This window comes from Xenopus laevis, chromosome 4S (assembly GCF_017654675.1).
Source record: "Xenopus laevis strain J_2021 chromosome 4S, Xenopus_laevis_v10.1, whole genome shotgun sequence".
Classification (NCBI taxonomy): Eukaryota; Metazoa; Chordata; class Amphibia; order Anura; family Pipidae; genus Xenopus; species Xenopus laevis.
Genome location: NC_054378.1, coordinates 986,528 through 996,471, shown reverse-complemented (window position 1 = coordinate 996,471; position 9,944 = coordinate 986,528). Strand labels below are relative to the sequence as shown.

At 37.2% G+C, this 9,944-nt stretch overlaps 1 protein-coding gene across 5 annotated transcripts; it reads left to right on the top strand.

The window, feature by feature from the left end:
• The first annotated feature begins 796 nt into the window (after window positions 1-796).
• LOC121393148 (transmembrane protein 272-like) lies at window positions 797-8,939 on the top strand. Of its 5 annotated transcripts, XM_041560682.1 has the most exons (6): window positions 2,852-3,019; window positions 3,864-3,924; window positions 4,036-4,069; window positions 6,469-6,528; window positions 6,980-7,162; window positions 8,245-8,939. In XM_041560682.1, the coding sequence occupies exons 2-6, from the start codon at window positions 3,916-3,918 to the stop codon at window positions 8,427-8,429; spliced, it is 471 nt and encodes a 156-aa protein (XP_041416616.1). In that variant the 5' UTR covers window positions 2,852-3,019; window positions 3,864-3,915; the 3' UTR covers window positions 8,430-8,939. The 5 variants fall into 5 exon arrangements, with proteins under 5 accessions (XP_041416614.1, XP_041416613.1, XP_041416616.1 ...); XM_041560680.1 differs by lacking the exons at window positions 2,852-3,019; window positions 3,864-3,924 and adding an exon at window positions 797-953; XM_041560679.1 differs by lacking the exon at window positions 3,864-3,924 and having other exon boundaries at window positions 2,847-3,075.
• Window positions 8,940-9,944: the final 1,005 nt, after the last annotated feature.

Below are 9,944 nucleotides of genomic sequence, written 5' to 3'. Positions count from 1 at the left end.
TCGATGTCTGTTTGTGTTGTGACATCCCAGGCCCAGTGTATTTTAAGTGCTAAGGAGGCTTTCGCACAGGGAACTCAAAGCTGAAACCGATGAAGGGAAACAAAGCCAAAATGAACCAAAAGCTTAATCTACTGAAGAAGGAAGAAGACCCAGTGGAAAGCTTTAGGGCTCTTACACATGAGTGTTCCGACCTGCGCTCCCCTGCGTTCCGTTTTTTGGCGTTCAGCCGCAGGGGAGCGCAGGAATAGACGCAAGTCATTATTTGAAATGGGGCTGTACTCACTCAGGCGCGTGTAGGCGCCGAACGCAGGAAAAATGCAGCATGTTGCGTTTGAACCTGCGTTCGGCGCCTACACGCGCCTGAGTGAGTACAGCCCCATTTCAAATAATGACTTGCGTCTATTCCTGCACTCCCCTGCGGCTGAACGCCAAAAAACGGAGCGCAGGTCGGAACGCTCATGTGTAAGAGCCCTTAAAGACATTAATAGTTACATGCTAAACGATCTTGGATTCTCTTCATTGTTTGCATCCCATCATGACCACACACCCCAGAATATTTTCTTTTTTTGTTGCCAATATAGTGTTGTTTCCCCCAACCAGACTGTGGGCTCTATTCCTCTGATGGGAGAAACAATGATTTGACAGGTGCTCCAATAATATTTCTGACTTCAATTTTAGTTCATACCACTTTTGAATTCCCCTCGTTGCTGGAGTTAATAATGTCAAATTCTGAAAAAGTGTTCAACTATTGAAATGAGCTACAACTTTCTGGTACAAACCAACATTTTACTCCAATTTAATTGTCTTTACAGCACAGGTGTGTTGGGTGAGTCAGGTAAAAGTCCTGCTCTCACTGATTGAACCTTGTGTGGGTGAAAATGGCTGAGAAATGTGATAAAGTTGATAACTGCAACACTGTGTATAGTGGGAAGTCAGAAGTAACGTCCGAGGAGGTGAGTGATACAAGTTTAACTTCCGATTGTGTGTATTGTGATAATGTACAGACCAGAAAATATGTTGCCAATGAGCCAAATTGTGCAAAAGAGGAAACAGAACGTTATAAATTAGCTAGAAAAGCTTGCACTCTGTGCTAAGGAAATGGAATGTGGCCATAAATATTACTTAAGAACAAAGAATTACAGTAAACGGGGCCTGTTTAGTCACTGGGCCTCAGCCCAATTCTTTCCCATAGCCAATTGGTTCAGAACAGTCTGTAAATTTGATGATTATACAGAGAGGGGTAGCTTTTCTTCTCCTTAGCTTTGCTGCTGGATTTGGTGTAATGCAGTGGGTTGGCTGAACATTTTTCATTATAATATCCCTTAGTGTTGTCTATAGTTAGTAGGGCCCTGAATGTAAAACCAAAAGTAAGTTTGTTGCTGAATATTTGGAATTCCCACTCACAGTGTTAATGGCTGCAAGTAAAAGAAAAAGTCCCTTATTTAAAAAAAGCATAAACACTTGTATGCCAGTGCCTAGTGTGTCTGGTCCTGACAGCGTAGGACAAATGAAAAAAATCATTTTTATTGTATGTAACAAGGTTTAAAGTGAGTAACCTGTCAATGAAGGGGTTAATGTTCACAGCCAGTAGCCACACAATTAAAGGGGCTGTTCACTTTTGAGTTAACTTTGAATTTGATGTAGAGAGTAATATTCTGAGACATTGTTCAATCGGTTATCTTTTGTTTTTTTTAATTATTTTTAATTGTTTGAGTAATTATAGCTTTTTATTCAGCAGCAGATCTCCAGTTGGCAATTTCAGCAATCTGGTCGGTAGGGTCCAAATTCCCCTAGCAACCATGCCTTGATTTGAATAAGAGACTGGAATATGAACAGGGGAGGGTCTGAATAAAAAGAGACGAGTAATAAAAACATTTGTAGACTTACAAAGCATTTGCTTTTAGATGGGACCAGTGAACCCTATTTGAAAGCTTCAGACCCTCCCCTGTTCATATTCCAGTCTCTTATTCAAATCAGTGCATGGTTGCTAGGGGAATTTGGACCAGATTCAGCAGCCACCAACCAGACGGCTGAAATTGCAAACTGGAGAACTGCTGAATAAAAAGCTAAATAACCCCAAAACCACAAGTAATAAAAAAATGAAAACCAATTGCAAGTTGTCTCAGAATATTATTCTAAGTATCATACTAAAAGTGAAATCAAAGGTGAGCAACCCCTTTAAGTGCTGCTTTTCCTGAGCATTGGAATATGTTGCTCTGGTTAGTCACATTGCATAGCCTGCTTTGTCTACAAATCCATGGCACTGACACCCACACACCCACACACCCACACGTTAAAATGAGTATAAAGAGATTTGTACTTTACAAGGTAGGAGAATTACAAAGATACATTATTAACATGGAAAAGCATTTACTGTCCTTACCTGTTTATATTTATTGCTCTGAAATAATGCAGATCAAGCTTACAAATAAATAAATGAAATAAAGCTTACAATACATGTTCTGCCTGTGAAATACAGCACCAGGATACTTTTAAACCAGTAATAATCAGATGCCAAATATAAAGTGACCTTCATGGAGAATGTAGCTGCAGAATGTGCACCTCCATGAATTCGGAGAGACTGGTGGAAGGAAAATGCAGAGACTAGGGGTTAATGGTGTCCATGATGATTTGAGGGTACAAACACTATTTACCCTGCTGCTTATTGATCCGCTGAGCATTTACTTTTAGAGAAAAAGAGGGGCCATGTATTGTACTGCCTGTTGATGGCTTGGAGAGAAGAATAAAAACTGCGTGCAAGGAGGGGGTGAGAGCAACAATGATTTGCTAAGAGGGAAGTAGGCAGTACAGAGAATTACAGAGAATTACAGGGGACTGCACAGATATGCAGGGTGGGGAATGATTTGTTCTGTAGCCTGATGGAAGGAGGGACTGACAGCCAGAGAGGTGTAAGCTCTTGGGGATTCAGGACAACTGCACAGTGACACTTTCAGCATTGCACAATTTGTGTTGCACAAGTCAAACGCAGCAAACATGCCTGGAGAAGAGACAAACATAGGTAGATGCATGGAGAAATGCATGGACTGGAAAGAAATGTGTAGAAACGTGTGCAGTGTAAGATAATAGAGGCAGACTATGAAGTCAGACATAGAGGGGGCAGACAGATTAAGGGGTGTAGATAATGGATGGACGATGGAATGGAAGGGTGGGAGGTGCGCTCTTCAGCACAAACACTCAATGCTGTTGCTAAGGGAAGAAGACATTACGACGCACCTGAAGATACTACATTCAAGTGGTGGGAGAGGGAGGGTGGTGAGTGGGAGAGAGAGGGAGGGTGGGTGGTGAGTGGGAGAGGGAGGTTGGTGAGGGGGAGAAGTAAAAAGAGTGGAGGAAGGTAAAGGCCTGTGTGGGTACAAGAGGGCAAGGATAGGACAATCTTGAAATCATTTGAAAATGCAATGTTGCGGTGGCTGATTTCAGTATCAACTACACTGCGGGGCAGAGGGAGACTTGGAGGAGAGCGAATGATTTTAGGTGGAGAGCAGCAAAAGGGGAGAATAGCAGAGACTCGGGTAGCCAAAGAGGGAAACATAAGGGCATTGAGAAAGGAGACTAATGGCAGGATAGAGACAAAATCATGTCTTTTTTTTTTTCATGCCTATCACCTTTAGAAGCTTTAATATTCCTTTGCAACCTGCCCCTGGGCTTTTCCATTCCTTTTTTTGTTTACTTTTATTTGCTATAACTTTCTCTCCACACCCCTTGTATATGTATCCATTTATTCCAGATTATTTTCCTTTTGTGTAATTTAGTGAAACCGGCCCGACAACCAGGTCTTCATTGTTATCTATGTTCTGATACTTTTGTTTATATGTCTGGTTACCCTTACTCACTTTTCCTAGATGTCTTGACCTGAACACTGTCACCATAATTACCCAGAAGCCTTTTCATACAATGGCAGGGGTAAGAGCCTGAGGCCCTAATTAAAAACAAGCTCTATATTTCTGTGCGACAGGTGTGTTTGAGAAAGGTATACTTTGTCACGTTATTCTTTGCCTTTTTTTTCCCCTTTAGAACAAACGATGTCACAAACCCGATATTTTTACAGGTAAGCAAATTTCTTTTTCTTTCTAACACTATTAGAGTGGATCATTCCAAGATGTATTCAGCTTTTTAGAGGTTTTAAAGTTATTTGTAGTTGAAGTTTAAAGGGGTTGTTCACCTTTAAATTAAAATGTAGTATGATGTAGAGAGGGATATTCTGAGACAATTTGCAATTGGTTTTCATTTTTTATTATTTGTGTTTTTTGGGTTATTTAGCTTTTTATTCAGCAGCTCTCCAGTTTGCAGTTTCATTTTTTTTTAAGTTTTAAGCAATGTAGGAGAAGTCGGTTCTCTTCATTAGTCGAGGATTCAAAATCTGTAAGGGTTCTTACACACAGGCATTTCTTCCATTTAAGTTCTGACTCTTGAAGCAATGTAGGAGAAGTCGGTTCTCTTCATTAGTTGGTACAATACAATAGTGGAACAAAACCACTGACAGTTTCCTATTAAGGGCAATTGAAAAAAGTTGTGTAGAATTATATTTTTCCTTTTTATGTAAAATTTAAATGTAATGTCTCTGCTAATAGCCATATATCTTGCTACATTTTTACATACATTGGAAGATATATTGTACATTTCCTAAATGCATTGAAACAATGAGCAAGACTGATTGGTACAGGTATGGGATCTGTTACCTGGAAACCCATTATCCTGAAATTATGGAATGGCTGTCTCTTATAGATCCCATATTAACCAAAAAATTCAATTGTAAAAAAAAAATATTTCCTTTTTCTGTGTAATAATAAAACAGTACATTGTACTTGATGCAAACTAAGATATAATTAATCCTTAATGGATTTATTATTATTTTCTAGTAGACTTTAAGTATGAAGATCCAAGTTACGGAAAGATCTGTTATCCAGAAAAACCCAGGTCCTGAGCATTATGGATAACAGGTCACATACCTGTAGTTTCACTTGGAAATTGCAATATTTCCAGTCTGCCGCACTTCAGAAGGGGTGGTCAGGAGCCCCAAAAGCTGCCAATATATAAATATTGCCCTGAGTGCTTGCCATGTAAATTAGAAATTCTAGGAATGATGCCGTGCTCCCTTCCCCGAATTCCTTCTGCTTTGGAATTGTAAATATAAATGGAAAATGGCTATACTCAACGAAAAAAGTCCCTATTGTGTTCTATTACACATGCACAGCAGTGAGGATTGGGAGAATGGAGGGCACCAAGTTTAACACAACAGTACCCCAAGCCCGGTGCAGACCCACCACAGGGTTTAAGCCTTTTACTCTGCTTAAAACACATTTAGTTAATCTTGATTTTTTTTAAATATTCCTAGGTTTTTGAGGTTTTCTTGCTCTACCGCTCTGAGGCTGGAATTTTATATCTGGTTGCTAAGTCTTAATAACGCTAGCAACATAGGAGCACTTAGGATGTCACAATTGAAAATGGGTATGACTAGAAACATAAGCAATTAAAACTAAAGACTGTGTTAACATTAAACCCTCATGCTTTAGGGTCTTTAAGCAGGTGTTTATGCATTCCCATGCAGTTTTATTTCATCTAACGTTATTGGAGCCCACTCTCCTCAGTATCCCTGTACCCCTGGTTCAGTACAGTGGTGTGGGGGACAGAGACAACCAAAATGAATGGCCTTCAATAACTCATATGTTCCCATGTGTAGGAACATATATACGCCGCGTGTATAAAGACCCAAACAGAGCGTTACAGGGAATTGCACACACAGTGTAAAAGGAATGTAGGAAAATGCAGGGATGATGTGAACTAATGATTTCACTAAAGGCTGGAAATCTTAATGTATCATTCAGCTCTGAAGGCAAAATTGTTCATTTTTAAACTAAGATGCCTCAGATTCTTATTATAAGCCACTATTTATTCTGATCCGGTTTAGTAACATTTGTTTGTAAGAGGACAAGTCGGCTGTGAGTGAAGAGTGGGAATAAGGGATAAGGGCTGTGTGTATAGAAATGATTAGTTCCGTAGATGGGAGGGAAGAGATATAAAGGCAGTGTATTATGTCTGTGTAGGAGAGAGAATGATTCATTCAGAGCCGGGGGGCTGCAATGACGGAAGCATCAACAGTGCAACAAATTAGCTGTGAAATTGCCAAATCAATGTTGGTGTTCAGGTGAACACCTGAAATGCCAGTTCTGCCATATTGTTTTACATATATAATCAGGATGTGGTTTACTTCTTTTTAAAGGATCATTAATATGACATGGTGCAGGTATGGGATCTGTTATCCAGAAAGCTCTGAATCACAAGAAAGCAATGTTCCTGAGACTCCATTTAATCAAATAATTTTCAAAATGTAGAGGAATGATCTCTGTAATAAAACATTGCCTTGTACTTGATTCCAACTGTGCAGTAAATGATCAATACTGGAGGCAAAACAATCCGTAATAATACCTGCTATTTTCTCTCTTGCAGTTGGTGTGGTCTTAGTCATAACCATCTTGTGCATTATTGGAATTACATTTATAATTATTGGTAAGTGTTTGTATTCCTGTTAGTTTTGTTTGTTGCAGCAATGAAGACAAATGGCATGGGTGCAAGTACTTGAATACTATGGGGTGTAGAATTGCACTGCTTAGGGTCCTTGAAGGGAAAACGTTCTTTCTTGGCTTTGACTTATACAAGCTGAACCATGCGCATGCCATGCAACCTGCTGCTCCTCTACTAGCCGCCATTGTGTAGGCAGCACAAACACACATAGCCAATGGCGTATACAGAGTAAGAGACATCCTTTATGCTCCATCCTAGGAGTACAAAAAGCACACCAAGATGGCACAACAAGCAGCACAAGTGCAATAATCCCTTTTTTGTTTTTTTGCACCATATCCCTATACTATGGAAATGGGGTTCCAAGTCTACTAAGTCTAACGCTGTGGGCAAAAGTTAACTTAACATACTAATGCTTGGTTGTTTTGATTTTCCGCAGGTGCCTCCTACCTGGATGACTGCGCTTTGGAAAGACACATTCCAATCTATGTGTTGGTGCAGGGAATTCACTTTTTGCTACTTGCAACTACACTTGCAATTCTCTTTACAAGTGACCACTTTGCCTTGCTGTTCTTAATTCTCTGCATTCTGGGCACATTCTGGTTCTGTTGGCTCATTACAGGTAAGACAATCTCATAACAACTGTACAGTGCACTGTTTATTATCAATAACATCTTATAATTAAAATGTACTAGAATGGAAACCATTTCCTTTGCGAGACAGTCAAGGTAGACACATGCTTAATAATATAGACTAACAATTCAGCTAGATGTGGCCGGCAGCTTGTGGGCCTGTGTATGGGATCCAGTGTCAGGCCTGGCCAAACAATATCTAGCAGGAAATTGGACAGGTTTAGGCAAGGATTGCATTGTCACAGTGAAAACTTGTTTGATGGGCCTCCGTAGCCCACAATTTGGACCCGGATCACTAATGAGTAGATCTAGTTGTGTATGGATACCTTTACAGGTGTGTGCACAACACATACCTTAGCAAAGCAGAAAACCTGTTACCCTTTATAGAAGACACAATAACAATTACAGGTATGGGACCCGTTTTCAAAATGCTCGGAACCTGGGGTTTCCAGGATAAGAGATCTTTCTGTAATTTGGATCTCCATACCTTAAGTCTACTAAAACGTTATTTAAATAATTAACCCAATACGATTGTTTTGTCTCTAATAAGAACTAATTATATCTTAGTTGGGATCTATTATGAGGTATTGATTTCTCAATATGAGAGTTGGCCTTCCTGTAATTCAGAGCTTTCTGGATAACTTGTTTCCAGATAAAGGACTCCATACCTGTAGTTTCTTTGTCCCTATGCACATTTCTAGGCAATAAACAGTATTAAAGTATTCAGGAAGAATTGAAAAGAAAGTAATTAATGCATTTTGTTAAATAGTACAAGGCTGGAACTAGGGGTAAAGAGAATAAGCACTTGCCCAGGGTGCAACAGTGGGGGTGGGGCACTCACTTATTTTGTCTACCTACCCCTAGTTCAGGGTCCTGGCACTCTTAGAGGATCATCGAAGGGCAGTTTAACGAGTGGTAAGGTGCAAGTGGCCTAGGTTTTTTGAGGGGGTTTTTGCCTTGGTGCACTAGCTACTTGGTCCAGCACTAATGCAGTGAATATCTACACAAGTAATATAAACTAAACGGAGTTATTCTGGAGAGATTGTAATTCTTTATCCAATTGTTTTGGCAGGCAGTATCTGGGTTTTTCAGCACCACATAAACTACCATGGAAAGTGTCACAATGTGCTTTTCCTCTTTGCTTTCTGGACTCTCATTGTACAGTACATAGGACTCAGCATCGCTTTCCTGGCCTCTGTCATCTATTGTTGCTTTTTTTGCATCATGCTCTGGGCTTGTGTGGCTGTCAATGGATAAAGAAGCAGAAAAAAAACGATTTTTCTTGACCAAACCGACCTCTGCTGTGACCCGAATGAAAACAGAAGAGACAATTCTGCAAAATACCGACAAAGGAATAGCAAAGCAGCTTTGTCAAAGATATTAAGGGAGAATCCTCATGATTAGGATGTTATTGAAGGGCTCCGCTTTTTAATGCAATGCAAATATCCCTATAAAAGCCTCTGAATGGATCAAGCCTCCTTTTACATTAACCCAAAGAATGACATGCAAAAGATGAAATAGAAATGTATAACCATGGACGACCACTTAAAATGCCACAACATAGTTAAAATAACCAGTAAACTGGATACTTCTAGTGTTCCAATATACTGATCTGAAAAAAAGGCAAATGATTATACCACTGAAGAAGGACTGTGGATTTTTCACCACTGTGTATAAATTCATCCGATCTCCGCACTTAAAAAAAAAAAATATGCATGCTGCTTTTTTTTGCTAATATGGCGAATTAAAACAACTGCTTTCTATGTACATTTCCTCTGCTTAACTTGTTGCAAGAGTTCTACTTCTTTTTATGTAGTCATTGTTACTGTTTGAATAACTGATGTGGTGTGGCATGTTTAGGAAAAACAGATGATGTTTCCTTTTCCTGAATATATTACACCACATGCCTTTCACAATCACTAAAGCACAACACAAAAGAATTCGTTACATCTATTGGCAAGAAGCGTCTTTACTTTGCCGTTTAACCTACAAATCAACCAAGGAATAACACAATCTCAAAATGAGAAGAGATAGATATTTAGATATAGATATATAGAGATATATAGAGAGAGAGATATAGAGATATAGAGATATATATATATATATCAGTTTGATTTCTAATATGTATAGGGGGCCTAAAATGAAGACACCCCATACGAGCTATCATTTCTGTAATATAAATATATAAATATATATATATATATATATATATATATATATATATATATATATATATATATATATATATATATATATATATATATATATATATATATATATATATAAAAATATATATATATATATATATATATATATAAAAATATATATATATATATAAAAATATATATATATATATATATATATATATAAAATATATATATATATATATATAAAAATATATATATATATATATATATATATATATATATAAAAATATATATATATATATATATATATATATATATATATATATATATATATATATATATATATATATATATATATATATAAAAATATATATATATATATATATATATATATATATATATATATATATATATATATATATATATATATATATATATATATATATAAAATATATATATATATATAAAAATATATATATATATATATAATATATATATATATATATATATATATATAAAAATATATATATATATATATAAAAATATATATATAAAAATATATATATATATATTACAGAAATGATGGCTCGTATGGGGTGTCTTCATTTTAGGCCCCCTATACATA